We start from the raw sequence: 21,084 nt of genomic DNA, 5'->3' as shown, positions 1-21,084 counted from the left end.
TGTGTTCTTGCAGAACTGGGGGGAGGGGAGGCAGTCTCCCCCTTGGCAGAGAACACAGCCCAGCAGGGCAGCGGGAGTCAGCAGAAAGGTGACAGTGCCTGGCCGGGGGTATGTGCTCAGGAGCTGACTGGGCTTGCTGTGGGCTGCATACCAGGCACCCTCGGGATGGCCCAAAATAGCTGAGGGGGACTTTGCAAGGGATCTGAGAGTCTTAAGACCTGGCTTATATTTACATCAGATACCAACCAGTCCCGTGGGTGGAAAGGGCTCTGCTGACAGACAGACCTGGTTTGAACCCCACCTCTGCCACTTACTGAACTGTAAATGCTTGGGTAGCACGGGGCGTCGCATTCACTGTGGAGCACACAGAAGGATTCAGTCCGTGCGTGAATGCATTTAATACCCTGGAACCTCAGGTTCCCCATCTGTAAGATGGCAAGAGTGTAATGACCCCTAAAGCTGATGCAAGGGTTACATTAGACAATTGCCCACAGGCACCTAACGTTCCTAGTGAGTATACATTGCTTCTTTTTTTTTAGCAGTAGGCGGGCCTCTCACTGTTGTGGCCTCTCCCGTTGTGGAGCACAGGCTCTGGACGCGCAGGCTCAGCGGCCATGGCTCACGGGCCCGGCCGCTTCCGCGGCACGTGGGATCTTCCCGGACCGGGGCACGAACCCGTGTCCCCTGCATCAGCAGGCGGACTCTCAACCACTGCGCCACCAGGGAAGCCCACATTGCTTCTTTTGTTTTTAGTAAATATTCGGTGTCTTGCTTAAATTGAAACACAATACATTTGTTGACTGGAACGGATTAATGCTATCTTAGTGAAGAAAATGTAGTCCATTCTACACTTGCCAAAGACTACATCCTTTAAGAGAAGAGGTCATACCTCTTACAGGTGTTTTCCCAATTTGATCAGTGTTTTTCAGAGTCATTCATGACTCAGTCCTTTCTGACAAAAATCAAAATATAGCTACTAGCTATTGATGCATACTATTGACTATTAGGAGAGTAGAAGATTGAAGATAGGTTACTCAGTGATTGACACAGATTATGACCTGACTTGGAAAAGCTATAATACAGGGAAAAAATGGATCTGGAACCAATAATTCATAATATGTAAACACTATACATTATTATTAGGCTTTTTCTTTCTATACACACTTAATGTGCTTTCCAACCAATCCTGTTCAGGCAAGCTTGCAATAATGGAGCTGTTACTTGCTTTCGTGCCCATGGCAGGTCTTCGAGAAATGACCGAATGGTCAACGGGGAAGGGTCTGTTTCACGTCTGGTTCTCTTTGTTCATCTTGAGTCTTCCCCAGCAATCCTCCATGCTGTGCCACTGGAAGCCAGGTACCTAAACATATTAAATCTGACCTCAATTTTAAATCCATCATCAAATCAACTTGCTCTAGTTTGCAGGTGGATCCACTGCTCTCCTATGTTGCAAGATACATGGGCTTTGTTATTGCTGCCTTCTTCACAATCAGCATAGTCTTTGGTTGGCTTCTGGGGGTGGAAATTATATTCTGGATGATTGAAATTGCTTGCTGTTTAACTGTCAGATGGATGGGTATGCCGAATTTTTTGAAGGAGAACAAAGCAAGTATCAAATGTACTGCTACTGCCTTAATGTGACTTATCATGGATCACTACCTGTTTATTGAATCAAAGTGTTTATTTTTATAACTATTTTATAAGGCATGGTATATGGTTTTTTTTTTTTTTTTTTTTTTTTTTTTTTTTTTTTTTTTTTTTCTTGCTGTACGCGGGCCTCTCACTGCTGTGGCCTCTCCCGTTGCGGAGCACAGGCTCCGGACACACAGGCTCCGCGGCCATGGCTCGCGGGCCCAGCCGCTCCGCGGCATATGGGATCCTCCGGGATCGGGGCACGAACCCGTGTCCCCTGCATCGGCAGGCGGACTCTCAACCACTGCGCCACCAGGGAGGCCCAGGTATATGGTTAAGAGTAAAGTCATTGCTTGGAAAGTTTCTTCATTTCTGACATCCTTCAATTCTGTTTCAAGATCAGAGAGAACTTCCCACTCTGCAGAAAGTATTATTTATTGATGTGGGGTAAATTTTCTCTAAGAACAAGCCAGGACTACTTAATCTGAGCAGTACTGAGCATAGGAACCGAATGGCTTGAAGAACAAAACATATCAAAATGTGAATCAACACTGTCAGATGCAAGCTTTTAAGAACTTTAATTGATATAATTATCATTAATATGCAATACGTCTTACAACAAATGTAGATACAATGAGATCAAATATCAAAGAAGTTGCAAGTTTTTCCATCTTGAAATGATGTTGGCTAACTCACCCCCAAAAAGCAATCTGGCATTGGTCTCTTGGTTAGCACTATTACCAATATCAACTAGCACTTTAAAATCAAAGTTGAAATGGTACATTCATTTGCCAAAAAGAGATAAAAGGCAAAGAAGGTGAATCAACGTGCAAATTAGCATCTGGCCCAGTTGCAAAATTCATTTCCCAGATGCGAGGGATTGAACCATGCACCCTTGCAAGCAAGATAAAGGGCAAACAGATGACAGTAAACCAAAATCAACTCCACAAGGAACTCAGAAAACTTTGGGATGGTAAAGGCCAGGTCTACTGCTGTTAGCGTTCAGGTATCCATATGTGTTACCCTAACTCAATAGTCTGTGAGACCTATGTCCTGGGCCATCCTTTCATTCAGGGATGGAAACCATCCTTCATGGTCCCAGGAGTCAGGAAGCGGCATTGGGGGTTAGCTTGGAATTGTAACAGCTGTCTGCATCTAGTTACTATACAGCTGTCATTTCATAGATTTAAGTAAAAACAACACATCAGTCAAACAAGAAACTGAGATTACTTATACATTTATGTAATACTTAAAACGTCTATAAATATTTTTCTCCAGAAATTGAAAACACTGTAGACATGATTTCATTAATCCTCACAACACATTTGTGAGGTAGCATGGGGTGAGGTCCATAGGAAAGCATCACGCCCGACCAAGAAATGAAGACACAGACGTCCAGGGAGGGCAGGAGACTTCATTGGGGCCACGGTAAAAGAAAACAAACTTGAACCCCACTCTGTCATTTGCAATCTGTGACCTAGAAGAGGCTGCTGGCCTCTCTCATGCTCTGACATTCTCTCTAATGCATTATAACTAGTCCGGTCCCTGGAGAGTATATGGTTGTTTTAGATCCACCGGAGCCATTTCCCTTAAGTAGGCCTGAACAGACTCGCTCCCTGAGGTAAAGGACGTCAGTTATTGGCATATATTTCAGGGGTGTGTGTGTGTGTGTGTGAGTGTGAGTGTGTTAAGCAATATTTGTTGAATGCAGTTGTTAACATTTTTGGCCAACTCAAAAATAGAAAAATGCCCTTGGCAAAATAAGGTTCAACCCACTGGTATTTTACACTAACACAACAAGGAGCGTTAGAGCGTTTATGGGAAGCTGTCACCTTGCTGAATGCATCTGCTGATCCCTCTCTTTACCCTAAGGATCTGGAAATTAATAAGAGCAACCAACCCATCAAGTGCTCTTGTACATCAGCAGCCTTGGTAGGGAAAGATGCTAGTTGAGTCAGGATTCCCTGGGAAAAGGCTGGTCCCTCTCACCCAGTATTTATGACTGAAGCAACACCCAGAAGACCACCTCTCCAAAGGTGCTTCATGGACATTTTGTCAACACATCTGTGGCCGAGGGAGTAAAAAAATATATGGAATATCCTGTCATTATCGAATTGTCCTTTGCCGAACCGAAAGCCTATAAAGAGGGTGAGGGTAGGAAAGAGGGATAATTATTCAGGCCAAGCATGGTCAGAAGGGGTACCCTTGGTCATTCCTGGCCATTTTTCTGAGAATGTCCACTTTCTTTGTCCAATTTCTTTCAGAGCGGGGGATTGGCACATCATGGAAAGTGTCACCAGCCCTAATGTCTCTGCCACCAGAGAAGTTTAGCCCAGCATGGTAGCGGCTGTTTTCATGTCAGTACTTTTGCTGGGCCACAGTGAGTGACAGGAGGAGTTGAGGGTCAAGTTTCTGGAAACTAAACAGAGTCATGGCAGCAGGTCCAAGTTTAGAAATAAAATATGATGCAGTTTCAAGTTCTTTATGATAGCATAGGACACTATGACACATTCTGAAACAGAACCCAGTCTATATTTTCTATGCTATGAAATCAGGACATAAAATGCCAGCTGCTAATACACAGGTGTTTCAGAAGGACAGGGTTAGAGCCATGAAATAAAACCATCTAGAAAACACACAGAAATAAAAAGGCAACCATGCATAGCAAAAACAACCCATCCGCCAACAAACTAAATACTTTTAAGATTAAAATTGAACGAACCATTTCATTTAGGTAAAAGTAAAAACCATCACTAACCTGGGGCATCTTGTTTTGTCACAACAAGCATCACCATAAATTAGGGTTTCTCACACTCGGCACTATTGACCTTTGGGGCCAGATAACTCTTAGTTGGGGTAGGCTATTCTGTACATCGTGGGATGTTTAGTGCCTCCATGGCCTCTACCCAGTGGTAGCACCCCCAGATTGTGACACTCAGAAAATATCACCAGGCATTTTCAAATGTTCCCTGGATGGGGGAGGGGAAGCAAAATTACCTGCTGCTGAGAAGCACTGCTGGAAATGGATGCCCACAAAGATGATCAGTTCTTTCTCAAAATTCGTGATGCAGGATTTTAAAACTATGTACCCAGGGGTGTCCATTTATCAAACAGCAGAATTAGTAAGATAAATGTTTGGGAAAAATAAACGGATTAATCACCGTGTCTGTACGGAAAAGCCTCACTGAGCAACTGCAGACAAACTAGTGCCTTTAAAAAATTAACAGCAACAAGAACACCACCGAGAACAACCAGTTTACAGCCTTTATCCAACAGACAGTAAGGCAGTGAACCAGTTGCTTTGTGGGTAGAAAGCAAGGAGTCTACAGGCTCCTTCAGGCAGTGGATGTCTCTGGCAGTTACTGAGGGCTGATCTTACCTTCCCTAATGAGGTACGCGGTGTATGTTACACGCCCCTTCCCTCCCACCCTCCTCAACGCCCCCATTGCACACTCACTTCACACGTCTCTCCCTTTCTTTTCTACAGCTAAACTCATCTCACAGCCTTCTCCTGTGGAACCGCTGAAAGCTTGTGGGCTGGGGTCCCAGCTGCGGTTGACCAGAACAGGCATCCTCAGCAGAGACAGGTGTCCTGGAGGGGAGGCCAGGTAGCAGGCAGGCTGAGATCTGACAGCAGCCTGCTACTCTGCCCCTCGGCCAGCTGGCCTCCCCCAGGGCACCTTCTAGGTTCCTCTTTCCTTAATTAGGCAGCTAAGAAACTGGCATCCAGCTAGCAGAGCCAAGCAGGTGTCCTGTGGGACACAACCAGATAAATTGAGATTAAAAAGGAATCTGAGAAACCCCTGCTTCCTTACCTGCAAACTCCTCCCAGCGCTCATTGCCTTTCCCCTCATTGAGACTTAATGTAATCTAAGAAAAGTTTAAGAAATACCACACACTGAAAGTTCCCCTAAAAGTAACCCTTGACAACACAACTTGATCCCTCTTCCTGTTTCTTCTCGCAGTGGGACCTGCGCTGGGTACAGGCACCTCCACCGTGGCGTCCGGCCTGGATGGCTTAGGGTTGGCCCATGTCAGCTGCATGTCAGACTCCACTCACTTTTAAATAATTTTCTTTCTTTCTTTCTTTTTTTTTTTTTGGTACCAGAAAGGGGAAGTTGTAGCAGCCAGAGGAGAGGGAGGAAAACAAAACAACCAAACCAACAAAACAGGGCTTAGGATTGTCGCTCAATGCACATCAGGTACTTGTTTTAATTCTACTGGATAAGCACTGATAAATAAAGACAGTTATTCCTCATCCCAGGCCACCTTCCTTTGTTAGGAGTCGTCGTACAGAGGATTGTTGTAGTTTCCCCAGGACCCGTAGTCGTGGTCATCCAAGAGCCTTCCATAGGAGGAATGCCTGGTGGGAAGGAGAAGAGGGGTGTGGTTATTTGGAGAAGTTGCCCATCTGCGGACAGCCCCGTGCCCTGGGGCCTGAACTGGGGAGAGGAGACACAATTCTTCACTAGGACACCCCTCGGTAGCAGACGCACCAAGCCGGGAGGCCCCAGTCCGCAAACACCTTGTAAGTTATGACTCATCCACTGGGAGCCCAACTGGCGCCTTCTCTTGAGATCAGCTGGGTCCTTGTCTCTCTCCTTGACCTCCAGTGCTGGAGGAAGAGGCCCCTTTTCCATGGCTATTTAATAAGAAGTAATGGGAAAGGGAAGGTTGCATTCCTGGCATTTTGGCTTAGGTCCTGGACTTCATTTTCCCTGAAATGATAACGACACAACCAGAACCGCTGTTGCTCTCACCACCCCCTCCTGACCTTTATATAATGTTTTATAATCTACAAAGTTCTTCTATGTTCTGTGTTCACTTGATCCTCAGAATAAAACCATGGGCCAGGTATTGTTCATCCTTATTTCTCCGATTAGGAAAATGGGACTCAGAGATGTTAACTGGCATGCCCAAAGTCACCCAACTGAGCTATGAGTCGAACCCCCACCTCCGGGATCGGAACCCAGTTCTCTGAGCTCAGCTCCCTGGAGTCTGTTTAGCACCTTAGCTCAATGGCAATATGGGTTTATCCGGCTTTGCTGGCTCATTCTGGCAACCTGTTCCACAATTAATATTATGTCAAAAAGAAACTGAAATCAGATGCTTATCGCTCTTCGTGTGAAGCCTTTAAGTGGCCCGTCATCCCAGAGTCAAAGCCAAAGTCACTATGATGGTTTGCAAAGCCCTGCAGGGTCTGGCTCCTGTTACTTTTCTGAGCAAATCAGCTACTATGCCAGTGCCTTTTGCTCGGTTCCAACCACACTGGCCTCTTTGCTCTTTCCTCTCGTGACTGACACACTCTTGCCTCAGGGTCTTTGCACTTACTGTTCCCTCAGCTTGGAGCAATTGTCCTCCAGATCTCCACATAGCTCATTCCCTCATTTCCTTACATCTGCCCAAATGTCACCTTCTCAGGGAGGCCTTCCTTAGGAGCTCTATTTAAACTTGTAACTCCCCACCCAAAGCACTCCCTGCTTAATTTTTCTCATAGTACTCACCACCTTCTAACATGCGATACAATTTACGTATTTATTTTGTGACTGCCTCTCTCCTCGAATTAGACTATACATATGGATTATTTGCCTGTTTTGTTTGTTCTTGCCTCTATCTCCAGCACCTAGAGGAGTAAGTCCTAGATAAATGTTTGTGGCAGAAACAGTGATAGGAAAAAATACATCCTGAATATCCAATCTGTTCACAAGGTGGGAGCTTCCTGGAAAGGATTATGGCATTTTAAGAATAAAACCAATGAAAGGATTTGGAGAACACCACAAAATGAGCATCTGGTGCCTCTGAGGTTCAGGCTAGCTTGTGAATTTTGACACCTTGCCACTGGAAATCAGGTAGGCTATCTATAGTACAGATGAACATACCCACTTCCCCTAACTTTTTTCTCAGCTAGATATGAAAATTAAACAAAATGAAAATACAACCCGAGAGGCACAAAAAGCATTTGCTATATACTTCTATCTGTTGCTAAAATAAGTGCTGTCACTCTTCTAAGCTTATTTACATCTGTCAGGTAGTTGAAAAGAGATGCTTGATGTGCTGGCTTCAGACTCTTAGCTTTCAAAATTCTGATTTCAGTCCCGAGGGCTGGCTCAGTTGACCCAGTCTATACACCTGGAAACTTCCACAATATAGTTTGTTTTCCCTGAAGACCCACACTCATTTCTGTGGGTGTGAGAATGAAAGAGGTCACAAATAACACACCACTGATCTACTAATCCGCAGGAATAGGGGAGGGCAGTGTTGGTAAATGAGGTCCCACCCATCCATCGCCAACGCTTCCCCCACACCTAAAACCTCCAATTCCAATCAAATTCTTTAATAGGAGGGTTGAGAAATGGAAGTTATAGACTGAACAAGTAGAAACCTAGGGATTACAAGACTGGAGCTGGGCCTAAGTTTCAGCATGACTTACTGTGACAAGTCTGGCCAAAAGGGACCCAATAAGCACCTTCTTTTACTGATAGGATACTCTGTCTCACCTTTGTATGCTTTCTCACAGCATTTTTATATCTATCATATAATTTGATTCTCATGAAATGTCAGTTGAGCCTACAGATGTATGTCCTTGAATATATGTTTAACTCCCTGTTTCTTCATCTATAAAACGGAGAAACAAAAAAATTGCGTTAGGATTGGTGGGTGGGTTAAATGAGGTAATGCACATAAAAGACCTGGCACATAGTAAATGCACAATAAATGTTGCCCAATATTGCTTTTTAATTTTTATTATAATGAAACTTACACAAGTGCATGACTGATCTGCAAATAAAAAAGGATACTGAGTGAAAAGTGCGCCTCCCTCACTATCTCCAGGAACTCCTGAAACTAGGCCCCAGGCATAGTTATAAAACCAGCTTCTTATATTATAACTTAAAAAAAATGTTATCATGCTAGAGTGGGGTTAAAGGATTAAAAATCTTCTGGGCATCAGGTCTTACTGCTTGTGGTTATTGTAGGCAAGACTATTTGATCAGAGCTATACCTGAATCTGCTGTATTATAAGAGATGTCTACTACACACACACTAGTCAAATAAAGGAAAAAGATGGAGCTTTCATTTTTCTTTGTCTTCTCATTTGAATGAACTCTGAGTTGAGCAAAATACTGGGAAATGAGGGAAGCAAAGCAAGAAATAGAGATAAACCATGTTTGGGAGTGTACTGAACCCGTAGGGCATGTTTTAATGTAATAATGAGCCTAAACAAGAAGAATTGGGTGTGCTGGGATTCAAGCCAGGTTTGGATAAATCCTGTAATACTGTGGAAAGAGGAAGACAAACACATTTTGTGTGTGAGTGTGTGTGTGTGAGATAAGAAGAGAATCATTAATGATCACTTTAAACTATCTCTCTTGGTCAGAACCTCTTAAATCATGGCATGTTTTAGATGGAAATGGTGGAATTTTTCAGATTGGCATTTGTCAGGTCTAAAGTAGGGAAAAAACTCCCACTCTCAGGGCTTCCCTGGTGGCACAGTAGTTAAGAATCTGCCTGCCAATGCAAGGGACACAGGTTCGAGCCCTGGCCTGGGAAGATCCCACATGCCGCAGAGCGACTAAGCCCGTGTGCCACAACTACTGAGCCTGAGCTCTAGAGCCCGCAAGCCACAACTACTGAGCCCACGTGCCACAACTACTGAAGCCCACGCACCTAGAGCCCGTGCTCTGCAACAAAGAGTAACCCCCGCTCACCGCAACTAGAGAAAAGCCCGCACACAGCAACGAAGACCGAACACAGCCAAAAATAAATAAATAAACAAATAAACAAAAAACCCTCCCACTCTCAAGATTAAGAAGGTGGGGCTTGGCCCAAGGGATCTGGAAGACTGTCACTGTGACATACTGGGAGAGGTGGTACTAAAACTAAGGCCTGTTGGCTCTGCACTGCAATGCTGCTGCATTTCATTTCCATCTGAAGAGCATTCTGTATGAATGACATCCTCGTCATGTCAAGGCAGTTTCATTTACTCCGTTTCTTCATAAAGACCGGCACCCAGCAAGCCAGCATAGATAAGTTTTCCATTTGCTGTAGGTTGGCTTCCTTAGACAGTAAACCTTCCGGGGGCAGACTACATCTTACTTAGCTTCTCATTTTCTGAATGTCTGATATGTTGCTCTTAATGCAATGGTACTTTTGTAAATACTTGATAATAACTGCTTACATCCAGTAGCATATAAACAGTACACGGAGTAAATACACAGAGTTTACTTTGTCAGTACCAGCGGGGATTAATATGGCCTGTGGCAATGTGATGACATGGCTTTGAAGCACTCAGTATAGGCTCACAGTCCTTGTAAATCAATGACACTGTGCTTATTGTCACTATTAGCTAAAAGCAGAACCTGAGGGGACAAACTAGGGAATGATTTCTGTGAAGCCCTTGCCTCATTGCTTCCTTCTCAAGTGGTTTTGCTCTAACAAAGCAACACTCCCCACTCCCCACAGTCACAGTTGGTGATGCTTTGTTGGTGACAACTGGTAAGTGTGGTAGTGACATTTGTGGTTTGAGGCCTTCTCCACAACTGTGACAAGGTACCTGTTTTAAGGTAGCTCTAGTATCAATACTTAACGGAACTCAATGCTCTTTGAAAATGAATGAGGTGTTTAACTTTTTTCTGTGCTGAGACAAACATATTTTATTTTTTTATTTTTTATTTTTTTTGCGGTACGTGGGCCTCTCACTGCTGTGGCCTCTCCCGTTGCGGAGCACAGGCTCCGGACACACAGGCTCCGCGGCCATGGCTCGCGGGCCCAGCCGCTCCGCGGCATGTGGGATCTTCCGGGATCAGGGCACGAACCCGTGTCCCCTGCATCGGCAGGTGGACTCTCAACCACTGCGCCACCAGGGAAGCCCGACAAACATATTTTAGAAAACACCTTCTCCTTTATAAGGGTCAACCCCAGCAGGTCTCCAACTTTGTTTATTACTACTCCTTCCAAAGTCCTCTCTTCTCTAGTAAAGTGAGTCTTGCCATTCAATCATTGGTGCTTATTATGTGCTAAGAAGGGGAGTTACAAAGATGAATAAATATGGCTTAGTGCTGGGAAAACACAACTGAACTTGCAGCTCCTTGGTCATTAGCCATTAGGCCTTAGACTCTTAATCACCCATTAGCAAAGCTACTTTGGTGCAGCTGTCACTGTCTCCTTTGTTTTCGTTGGTGGCTTTCTTTTTCTGATTGTCATTTCCCTGCCTGGCTTCTTTCATTTATTCATTGAAAAGTTATCATCGATCAGTCCTTATTTTGGGATTTGGGGAATACTTCAGTGCAGTAAGAGACAGAAATCCCTGTCCTAAGGGGGCTTACATTCTAATGGGGGAAGACACAATAAATAAGACATGAAAAGTAATACGGCAGATGGTAATAAGTACAATAGAGGAAAATAAAGCAAGGAAGGGGAATGAGGGGTTCCATATGGGAAGTGGGGGCTGTAATTTTGAATATGGTGGTCGGGAAAGTCTCACGAAGATGTCATTTGAGCAGACACATAAAGGAGATGTGGATGAGCCATGGGGATGCCTGAGGCAGACCCTACAGACAGAGAGAACAGCATGTGCAAAGGCTCTGGGGCAGAAGCAAACAACACATCTGTGTGGTAGCACTGAACTGTAATTAAAAAAAACTTTCTATATTGGGATGGTTTTAGATTTATAGAAAAATTGCAAAGATAGTACAAAGAATTCCCATGAGCCCTTCACCCAACTTCCCTTGACGTTAACATCTGACATAACCATGGCCCATTAGTCAAAACTAAGAAATTAACATTGTGAACTACCAATTTGAAGCTAAGAAATCTGTGACCATTAGTGGTGAATTTATTTGCCCACAGTTAACCACTGCAAGTTACTGGCAACAGTTAGAGTATCATAATTCAGTATCTTTAAATAATCACCTTTACTTTGAAGGGGCAGGTAAAATTTTATATTTTAAAATCATCTGCCAGTATCATACTGGCAGACACTCATCACAGAAAAGGCCTGCACGTCGGAACACCTGCCTATTTGTCAACAAGTTCAGAGTCACGAGATAACTAGGGGAAGTCTATGGTTTAACAGATTCCCATCGCTTCCCCTTCTCTAAACCTAGTTTCTCCTGATCTGGAATAAACCAACACTGCTGCCGCACCCCAAACTTTCTTACCCAGAATCATTCACTCAGCCAGCAAGTATCTATAAAGCAACTCTTATATGTCAGGTATTGCCAGGGGCTCTCTGTCCTTCTAGTGGAGGAGACTGGCAGTGGACGCAATGATTCCAGTACAGGGAAGTGAATGGTACGAAGGAGGCACGGGCAGCATGAAACTCACCGTGGAGAGGGTGAGGGTGGGAGCTTCCCAGAGAAGATCTCTTTTGAGCTAGACAACTTGGAATTAGCTAGATAAAAAAGAGGTGAACCAAACACCTCTGGCCAGGGATCAGCATGTTCAAAAGAAACAAAGGCACGGAACAGCAGAGCATTATACCTGGGAAACTTTAGAGCCAAGTGCGTTTGAAGTGTTGGAGGAAAGGGTAGAGTAGGGTTACTCAAAGTCTGGTCCTTGGACCAGCAGCACTGGCATCACCCATGAGCTGGTGAGAGCTGCCAGTGCATGGGCCCCACCCTGACACACTGAGTCAGAACCTATGGGGCTGAGACCCAGGAAACTGTGTTTTTAACGAGCTCGTCCACTGGTTGTTTTTTTTTTTTTTTTTTTAAATAAATTTATTTATTTATTTTTGGCTGCTCTGGTTCTTTTTTGCTGTGCGGGGCTTTCTCTAGTTGTGGCGAGCAGGGGCTACTCTTTGGTGTGGTGCGTGGGCTTCTTATTGCGATGGCTTCTATTGTTGTGCAGCACAGGCTCTAGGCACGTAGGCTCAGTAGTTGTGACTCATGGGCTCTAGAGCACAGGCTCAGTAGTTGTGGCGCACAGGCTTAGTTGCTCTGTGGCATGTAGGATCTTCCTGGACCAGGGCTCGAACCCGTGTCCCCTGCATTGGCAGGTGGATTTCTTAAACCACCACGCCACCAGGGAAGCCCTCGCCCATTGGTTCTTATGCACATGGAAGTCTTGAGAATCACTGAGGTAGAGAATCAAGTCAACTAGACCTACAGAACGCCAGAAGCTGACCGGAAAAAGTCAACCTGTAGCTAACAAACACTGGAAGATCTTAGACTTCATGGCTGGCTCTTTATGGGCCTAGTTTTTCAACCTAACAACAACCAGGAAGAATCCAGTTGTAGAAAGTGTCATCACTAGAAAGACTTAAAGCAAAACAGGTGACTTCTACAAAGATGTCCTAAGGGCCAGGCCCTGTTGTGTCTACAAATCAAGATCACATTTATTTTTGTGAAGGGAACAGCCGTGTTGTCTGTCTGGGTTACCAGCACACCTAATTATAGCAGCATCCACGTTGCTGGCGATAGCAGATATGGTCTCCTGCCCAGGAGATTATCTCGTGACTGAACAGTTTTGAGCCAACTTAAACAAAACAGAACTGACTTACTTCACTCTTCAATCATCACTAATTAAAGACAACCTTCTGCTAGAGGCAGGCAGGGCTTTTGCTTTCTTTGAAAGTTGCCCTGGAATAAAGATTTCTCAGAGATAGCTTCTATTAATGAATGTATAATGTGGATGCCACTTCACAGGTGTTTAGAAAAAGCACAATGAAATTGCCAAGATGGAACATGGAAGTCTGCACGTCAACACGTAATTAGAAAACTGAGCTTCTGTGCTGTCTTCCTCCTCCTCCACCTCTCCTCTCTCCTTTGAATCCCTGATGCCTATGGAACGGGGCTGCTGGTGGCTACAGTTTACTGAGCACCTAAGTAGGAAGCGCATGATGACAATTACAACGAGGACAGCAGTTGGCCCTTCCATGGCTCTCACTTCAACCCCGGAACTGCGTGTTTATCTGTATCATAGTTTAATCCTCATAACAAGCCTGAGTTAGGTATTAGTATTCTAGTCCTATTTTACAAACAAGGAAACTGAGCGCAGAGTGATTAATGAACTTGCCCTAGAGTCCATATTCTTTACCACCATGTTATACGGTCTTTCCAGGTCATCTACATTCATTACTCCCCTTCATCTTCAAGACAACCTTGAAAGATAGGTGTTATCAGCTCTATTTTTGCAGGTGAAGAAATGAAGGATCAGGGAGATTATAATTTGCCCAAAGCCACCTAAATAGTAAGTAGAAGGGTCAGTATCGAACCTGACTGCAAAGCCCACGTTCCTCCCTCCACCCTACATTGTTGCCGGCTACAATGCGGGGGTGGATAGTAGAAAAGAGCCTTGGAAGGTTCTGGGCAGTTCATTTTTATAAATTGCATCCAAAAGTGGCTTAGGGGGCTTCCCTGGTGGCGCAGTGGTTGAGAGTCCGCCTGCCGATGCAGGGGACACGGGTTCGTGCCCCGGTCCGGGAAGATCCCACATGCCGCGGAGCGGCTGGGCCCGTGAGCCATGGCCAATGAGCCTGCGTGTCTGGAGCCTGTGCTCCGCGACGGGAGAGGCCACAGCAGTGAGAGGCCCGCGTACCACAAAAAAAGAAAAAAAAAAAAGTGGCTTAGGTTACAGAGAGATGAGGTCCTCCAGGCAGGAGATACCGTGACAAAACTAGGGGTCACGGATCCCTGAAGAGTAGGCGTGTGAAAACGGATGGCTGATCGGTTTTCTGACGCCTTCAGAGGGAGCTAGAATTTAGGAAAGTGGTGAAACTCCTGAGCCACTGTTTAGCAGAGCTCACAAGGAGTGCCCTTTTTCTGGCGGTGAGGCTGCCCTTTCAAGTGGATCTTCTTTTGCCTTTGCCAGGACATCGGCTGGGCCTGGGGTGATAGGGCGTGGTTGCAGGCCAGAAGCTAATGGTTCCCTCATGGGCTGTGATTTCAGTCACTTGCTGCTCCAGCCAAGTGAGCTAAAAAAACCACAGACAACATACTTCTGTCATGCTATTGTTCTCAGAAATGTGGGACAATAGGAATGGAGGAAATTTTCAGCCAAGGCAAAACTCAACCTTAGGTACACACACACACCCATGCATGCACATTTGTCAATTGAGCCAAGTGTGTATTTTTGATGAATGATTAGTGGGGCTTTCCAAGAATCTGGCAAAATAACACGTGAAGGGGTTTTAGCACAGCCTTGAGATTCATGAGAGCTATTAACCTCCTTATGTTATCATTTTTCCAAAATAATTACCAGAGCAGCAGAAAGAGGTTTTCCTTAGGGGGTTTCTAAACAGGGGTCTGATCACTTTATCCATCCTTAAGTTTGTAGTGCCAAAGATAAATAACAATCTTATACTTATACCATGGGGGCCTTTCTACATTAAGAGGGAGGAACTACATTACAGGGGAGAGAAACAATGACTAGTTCAATTTAATCATTCACTGAATTTATCTAGTGTTGAGAATGCTTGGAGAAAAAATATAATTAAAAAAAATTTTTAAATCTAAATTTAAAAAATTTATTTAACTTTAAATAAATTTAAAATTTAAATAATTTTTTTATTTTAAAATTAAATTTTATTAAATTTTTAAAAATTTAAATTTAAAAGTTTAAAAAAATTTTAAAGTAAAATGTTATACAATTTTAATCAGCACTCATTAGAACCAATTTTAATGGTATGTTAACAAAATTTTCCAAATCCAGTAAGTTCTGAGATGGCAGAACTGTGTCTTATGACTGATGTGACCCCATTGCTTGGAAGAGTTCCTGGCACATGGCTAATGCTCAGTAACTATCTATTGATCAGCTGTCCTACTGGCGTTCCTTCCAGCTGACCACTTTGATGATGATGATGATGATGATGATGGCAGTGCTATGTACTTGGGAAGCAGCATCCATTAATCCTTCCAACGATGCTACCAGGTAGTTAAAATTACGGCCCTCATCTTACAGAGGAGGGAAGTGAGGGATCTTGAAGCTCTGTTACATGTCCAGGTGATGGTAGAACCTGCTAGAAAGTGGTAGGGCTAAGATTGGAACTGAGATCTCCCTGCTCCTGGAGTCTGAATTCTTAGTCACTGTTCTAGTCTGCCTGTCTTATCATCAGTGGTAGGCTTCAGGTGGTAAAATTGAATTCTTGCCTGGAGTCAAGAAGAAGAGTCCTGAGGTTATTTTAACATCATTTCTGGCAAGTGTGTGGCGAGAGGGAAGTGTTTCTATTTTGTTCCATACTCTAAGAAGGCATTTTTGGTGACATAGCCCTTTGGAACTCACCACTGGTGATTCCAGAATGTCTCTAAAATTTCTCTGTAAGTTCCTTTCTTTGAGCCCCACCCCAAATCTCCCAAACACAAAGAGAAACTCTGTTACAAAGTGGGAATGAGGTACCCAGACTAGTTCATAAAAGCCAATTTAACTAATAATTAAAATACAGTGTATCTACCATGATAAACTAGTAATTAAGCCAGATGGAAAAGGGTAGCATTCAGTAAGCTATAATTCATAAAACTGTTTGATGCTCAAGGAAATATAGACTTAATGAAGAGAAAGATTGTTTTTTTAATTTGAAGACCTCTGGATCCTTTCATAAAGGCTTTTAGACACAGGTAATGCTGGCACTTTAATTCCGATTTCTCTTTGAAACCTGGCTTTCTTGTTCTTTGTACCTTAGATAGGGGTGATATTACAAGGCACTCTCATACTTGACACCAGTCATTAGATTGATTTTGTTCATTTGTAGAACAAAAGATGGAGGGAGATAAAAGGGAAGGGGGAGGGGAGGGTTCCCCAGTGGGCGCTGGTCTGGGCTGGGATGACAGGAGGAGATGAGAGGGGGCAGCAGAGGAGATGAGAAACTAAATACATGAGCTCCACGTGGGGAACCAGGACACACCTCTTAAGGGAGAAGCACAGCTGTGATGAGAAAAAGTCAAGAGTGTGCATGTGTGCACAACCGTGCGTGTGTGATTGTGTGTTGTTACGTTCAGTTGTGCATTTATTCAATTTATCGAGCATCTTCTTTATGCCAGCCCTGTGCTCACAGATAAAGTCTGGGTCCTCAGGCAGTTTACATTTTTGTGGGGAAAAGAGACAATAGACAAGCAAACAAACATATTAAAAAAACAAATAAAATCACATACAGTGAAAACAGCCAGGATGAAACTAATTGAGGCACTAGGAGAATAAATAACAAAGGCACCAAACTGAAGGGAAATCTCCTGGAGAATGTGACTTGAAAGCCATGTATGAGGAAGAACTAGAAGAAAAACATTTCAGGGAGAGGGACCAACAAGAACCAAGGGCCTGGAGAGACAAAGTACCTGGTGTGTTCTAAGAACTGGATGGAAAGCGTGTGACTGCAGCTCAGTGGTTAACAGGGAGAGAAATGTGTGATAAGCAAGAAGACGTGGCAGGGTGGGTCCATGAAGGAACTCACGCCAAGCTGAAGGGTCAGTTTAATTCTAAGGGCAGGGGGAAAGCCACTGGGGGCGTTTGAGGGAGGGAGTGACAGGTCGAAGTGAAGGAGCTTCCACAGAGATGGGCCTGGCTGTTGGGAGGAGAACGCATTGGGGGGTCAGGGACCAGTTGTGCTCATCATGGTGGCATGCGTCCTCCTGTCCCTGTTATAGGCACTGGGCAGACTGGGGAACCAGACAGCCACTTGCCTTTTGGCATTTTATAGCTGGAAGCACAATCAGTGTGAGTAACGTGGTTCTTGAGAGTTTTGATTTTACAGACGGTAGACGACAAAAGTGGAGGACTCACAGAGTACTGCAACTTTCTCTTTGGCTAAAGAAAGTAAAAACTCAACTACCATCTGTGACCACATTCTTTTCATAAGAGAAAGGATATTTTAAAACCCAAACTATAAGGATATAATCTCTGGGGGAAAAACCCAATTTTGTAGAAAACACTACACTTTCCTTGTATTTTCAACATTTTGCTTTAGAAGCGGTGAGAACCTCCTTCCAGGCTGGGTACACACTCCCACATCAGTGTTCAGAACATCAGTGTTTTGGAACCATTGAGCCTGCCTATCTCGCCCATTTCACAGGTGAGACAAGGTGAGGCTCAGGATGCATGTGGCTTTCTCAGGGTGATGATGTGAGTTAAGGGCAGAGGGCCAAGGCCCCAGTCCCCTCACTCCAGGTTCATTCTCCTTCCATTACATCATCACGCTGTATAGTCCGGATGATTTCTTCTGCTTTGCCAACTTTCAGATACTGCCCCATCTATTCCTGTCCAGGGTGCAGTATGCTGGCCATTTTCACTGCCCTGCCAAGATTTCTGAGAGCTGAGATACTTATCAAGAAACAAGAACTCAGCAAAACAGCTCACAGCCCAGAGCCTGATAAAAAGGAATTCCATTCTTTATAAAGAAGAGGAAGGTGCTGTCTTACCTGATCTTTAGATAGGCTGCAACTCCAAACACCAGCAATACCACAGCAATGACTGTCACCGTAATGGCGGCGATGCTGCCTGGGAAGGAGAAAAGGCACAGACAGAAGATGAAGGAAAGGTGTTCATTCCAGATCATTCTGCAATGCGAAACCCAGGAGCTTAATTCTGTTATCAAAATGTTTCTCAGGGGCTTCCCTGGTGGTGCAGTGGTTGAGAGTCCGCCTGCCGATGCAGGGGACGTGGGTTTGTGCCCAGGTCTGGGAAGATCCCACATGCCGCGGAGCGGCTGGGCCCGTGAGCCATGGCTGCTGAGCCTGGGGACCGGAGCCTGTGCTCCGCAACGGGAGAGGCCACAACAGTGAGAGGCCCGCGTACCGCAAAAAAATAAAAAAATAAAAAATGCTTCTCAGGCTAGGCTAAGTTCGGTAAATGGTCAATATTTATTAAGACCGTTTGGCTGGACTTGAGTCCAGAAAACAGTTCACAGTAATATTTGATAATTTTTTTAAGAATGCCACCAATCTGTTGCTGCTGCTGCTGCCGTCTGCAGGGGTAGTGGATTTAAAATCTCCTGAAGTATTATTTTCTTCTTTCATGTGCTTTAGCTTGTCTTTCTAGCATTTGCAAAATATTGGAAGACCTAGGATGCTTAGTCAAGGGTCATGACAAAATAATGCTGTTGATTTTTTAATAAAGCAGAACCACAGCGTTATATCAGTAGTGTCCACTTCAAAAGGGTCATCTTGGTAGGAGATGCACTAATTTTAATGATGCCATCAAATCAAAGCATTTTAAAAAAACACCTCTTTGGGTCATGTGTCCAGTTTTCAGCCCTGAAAGGTGAATCTGATTTTGTAGAGGATAAAGTCAACTTTGGTGTAGAAAATAAGGTCAAGTCTGGTAGGTAACGCTATGTTTTGTTTGTAGAAATAACCAGGTACAATTATAAAGTAACATGAATGTTTTATTGTGTAGTTTAAAATCTGTTTCCAAAGGCAACTATTAATGGGCAGTTAAAAAAAAAACAAACAAAAAACCCTTTGAGCACATAGCCTTGTAAGAATAACCATACTGCTTCCAGAGATTACTACTTTGGGGCACAATGCTCTTTTTGTGTGAGTTGGTGGCTAATAATGTATATATTTCAGTTTTATTTCACCTCAGAAATACCAAGAATCAATTGGGCTTTTGTCTCCTCATTGTTAAAGTGACTTTTTGGCATTAAAGTTGGTACTAGGGACCCCATTTGCTCGTTCAGGCCACTGAGAAATTATTTTCTACTTCAACAAATGAATGGGACTCTTAAACACATTGGAAAGAGCATCAGATCTGGAGTCTGAATATGCGGATTCAAGTGTGGTTCTCTCATTAGCTGTCTGACTATGGGCTAACTACTAAACCCTGTGGACCCATACACCACTCACCTGCTGTGACAGAGAAGGAAGAGCTGTTCTACCCACCCACATAAGTTGAAGAAAATTAAATGAGGTGCCCTGTGCACCAAGCCAAAGTCCAATCCAGATATACCTTCCTGGACCAGTGCCCATCTTTCATGAACTACATCGCAAAGGTGATGGATCTGTCCCACGTGTTTGGAAATTTACTATTTGTGGATGATTTTGCCACTTCTCCTTTATTTTTTCCCCCTCTCTTATGAATGGCTTTTGTATATTGTCCTTCTCATTAGCCCTTCCACCACAGGAATTAAAGCAGAGCTAAGAAGCAAATGAGTATTAACTCATTAACTCGTTAACTCTTCAGTAACTCCCCCAAAGGTCTGGGTGAAAGAAGGCTACAGGAGACATGCATGCCCCCGCCGGTTATAATTTCTAAAAGGCCAAGGAGGTATTGCTAACATTGAGACTAAGACCACAGTTTGATGTGTCTACACAGACCGACCATAATGTACCATTTTAGAGCTTCCACACTTCTGGACACTCACACGCCCATCTCTTTGCTCCTAGAGTCCTTTAGGGCCAGATTGGTATAATTATCAGTACAGTTCTCTTTCGCTTTTTACTATTGTCAAGGTAGAATTAAGGCACCGAACACTCAAATATGCAGACTGGATCAAGTAGAGAAAGTTTGAGGTCAGTCCCCTTACGGATAACCTCTACTCTGCACTTAGCTTCTCAGCCTCCAAACTGCGCTGAAACTATAACAATTCAAAGTTCACTGAAGCCTCTTAACAGCTCTTTTAAGAGCTTGTGAAATGAGGATTATTACTGCAAGGTAAGGTGATGGGGGTATTTCAAGATTCAAAAAGATACACTGATTGCAATTAGGAGCTTTGAAAACTGACCTTTAAATTTAATTTCCTCCTTTCAAAAAAATGGGAGGAGAGAAAAAATATAGTTGATTTCTCTGTAAGACCCTTCTTTCTTGCCCCAGGATACATTTAATTTAGGAAATCATAGGTTTGTCCTTCAAAGTTTCTTCCCTAACTCTAGGCAGTTGGATCTCCTCCAACTCTGCGATTTACTGGATATATTTAAATACCACCTCTACTGAAGATAAAACAGGCAGTTCCCCAACTCCAGTGCTGTTTTTTTTTTTTTTGAAACAGCAAGTAGTAGAATGACCGTCTTCCTCTCCATGTGACTGGTGGCTGTCTGGCTCTCGGTGTAGACCAGTCTTCAAACAGGGCTGTTCAAGGCCACCCTTCTTGTTCACAAAAGACAGCCGTGCAACAAGAGCTGGAATTAGCGGGTGATTCCCCCCATGGGCCCTTGAGGGCAGCTGAGCAAAGGGGCGTTTCTGAGGGTTCATATTGCCCAAAAGGAGGCCAAAACGTGTGAGGTGAAATAGATGGTACTTAAATATTCGGGCCACCTCCTTAACTATTCTGCCACCTACCAGCTCTTCTCAGAGGGTGCCATCATGGGGGCAAGGGTCTTCTGGAACTAGATGGGCTTCATCAGGCCCCCAGCCTGGGAGGGCTTGTGTCCTAAGCTCGCTTTCACCTCCACGTCAGCTGCCCCTCTCCGAAGCAGCCGGGAAGTTCATGCTGGGAAGTTCCACGCCTCAGGCCATCGCGGTTTGAGCATCTGAGGGGTTTGCTGAGCTGACAGTAGCCGAGGGTAGCAGGACTTTATGCAGGAACCG

General features: G+C 44.2%; 1 protein-coding gene across 1 annotated transcript in view; it reads right to left on the bottom strand.

Moving 5' to 3' along the window:
- Positions 1-5,807: 5,807 nt before the first annotated feature.
- Positions 5,808-21,084, bottom strand: part of PARM1 (prostate androgen-regulated mucin-like protein 1) — a 108,784-nt gene continuing 93,507 nt past the window's right edge. Inside the window, exons 3-4 of the mRNA XM_060113383.1 lie at positions 17,979-18,057; positions 5,808-5,995 (exon numbers count right to left, since the gene is read on the bottom strand). Of these exons, the coding sequence (XP_059969366.1) occupies positions 5,911-5,995; positions 17,979-18,057 (164 nt within the window). The 3' untranslated portion in view covers positions 5,808-5,910. The remainder of the gene's footprint in view (positions 5,996-17,978; positions 18,058-21,084) is intronic.

Source organism: Mesoplodon densirostris, chromosome 1, assembly GCF_025265405.1.
Source record: "Mesoplodon densirostris isolate mMesDen1 chromosome 1, mMesDen1 primary haplotype, whole genome shotgun sequence".
NCBI classification, from domain to species: Eukaryota; Metazoa; Chordata; class Mammalia; order Artiodactyla; family Ziphiidae; genus Mesoplodon; species Mesoplodon densirostris.
Note: the sequence above shows the minus strand (reverse complement) of the source record. Positions and strands in the feature narration are given on the sequence as shown.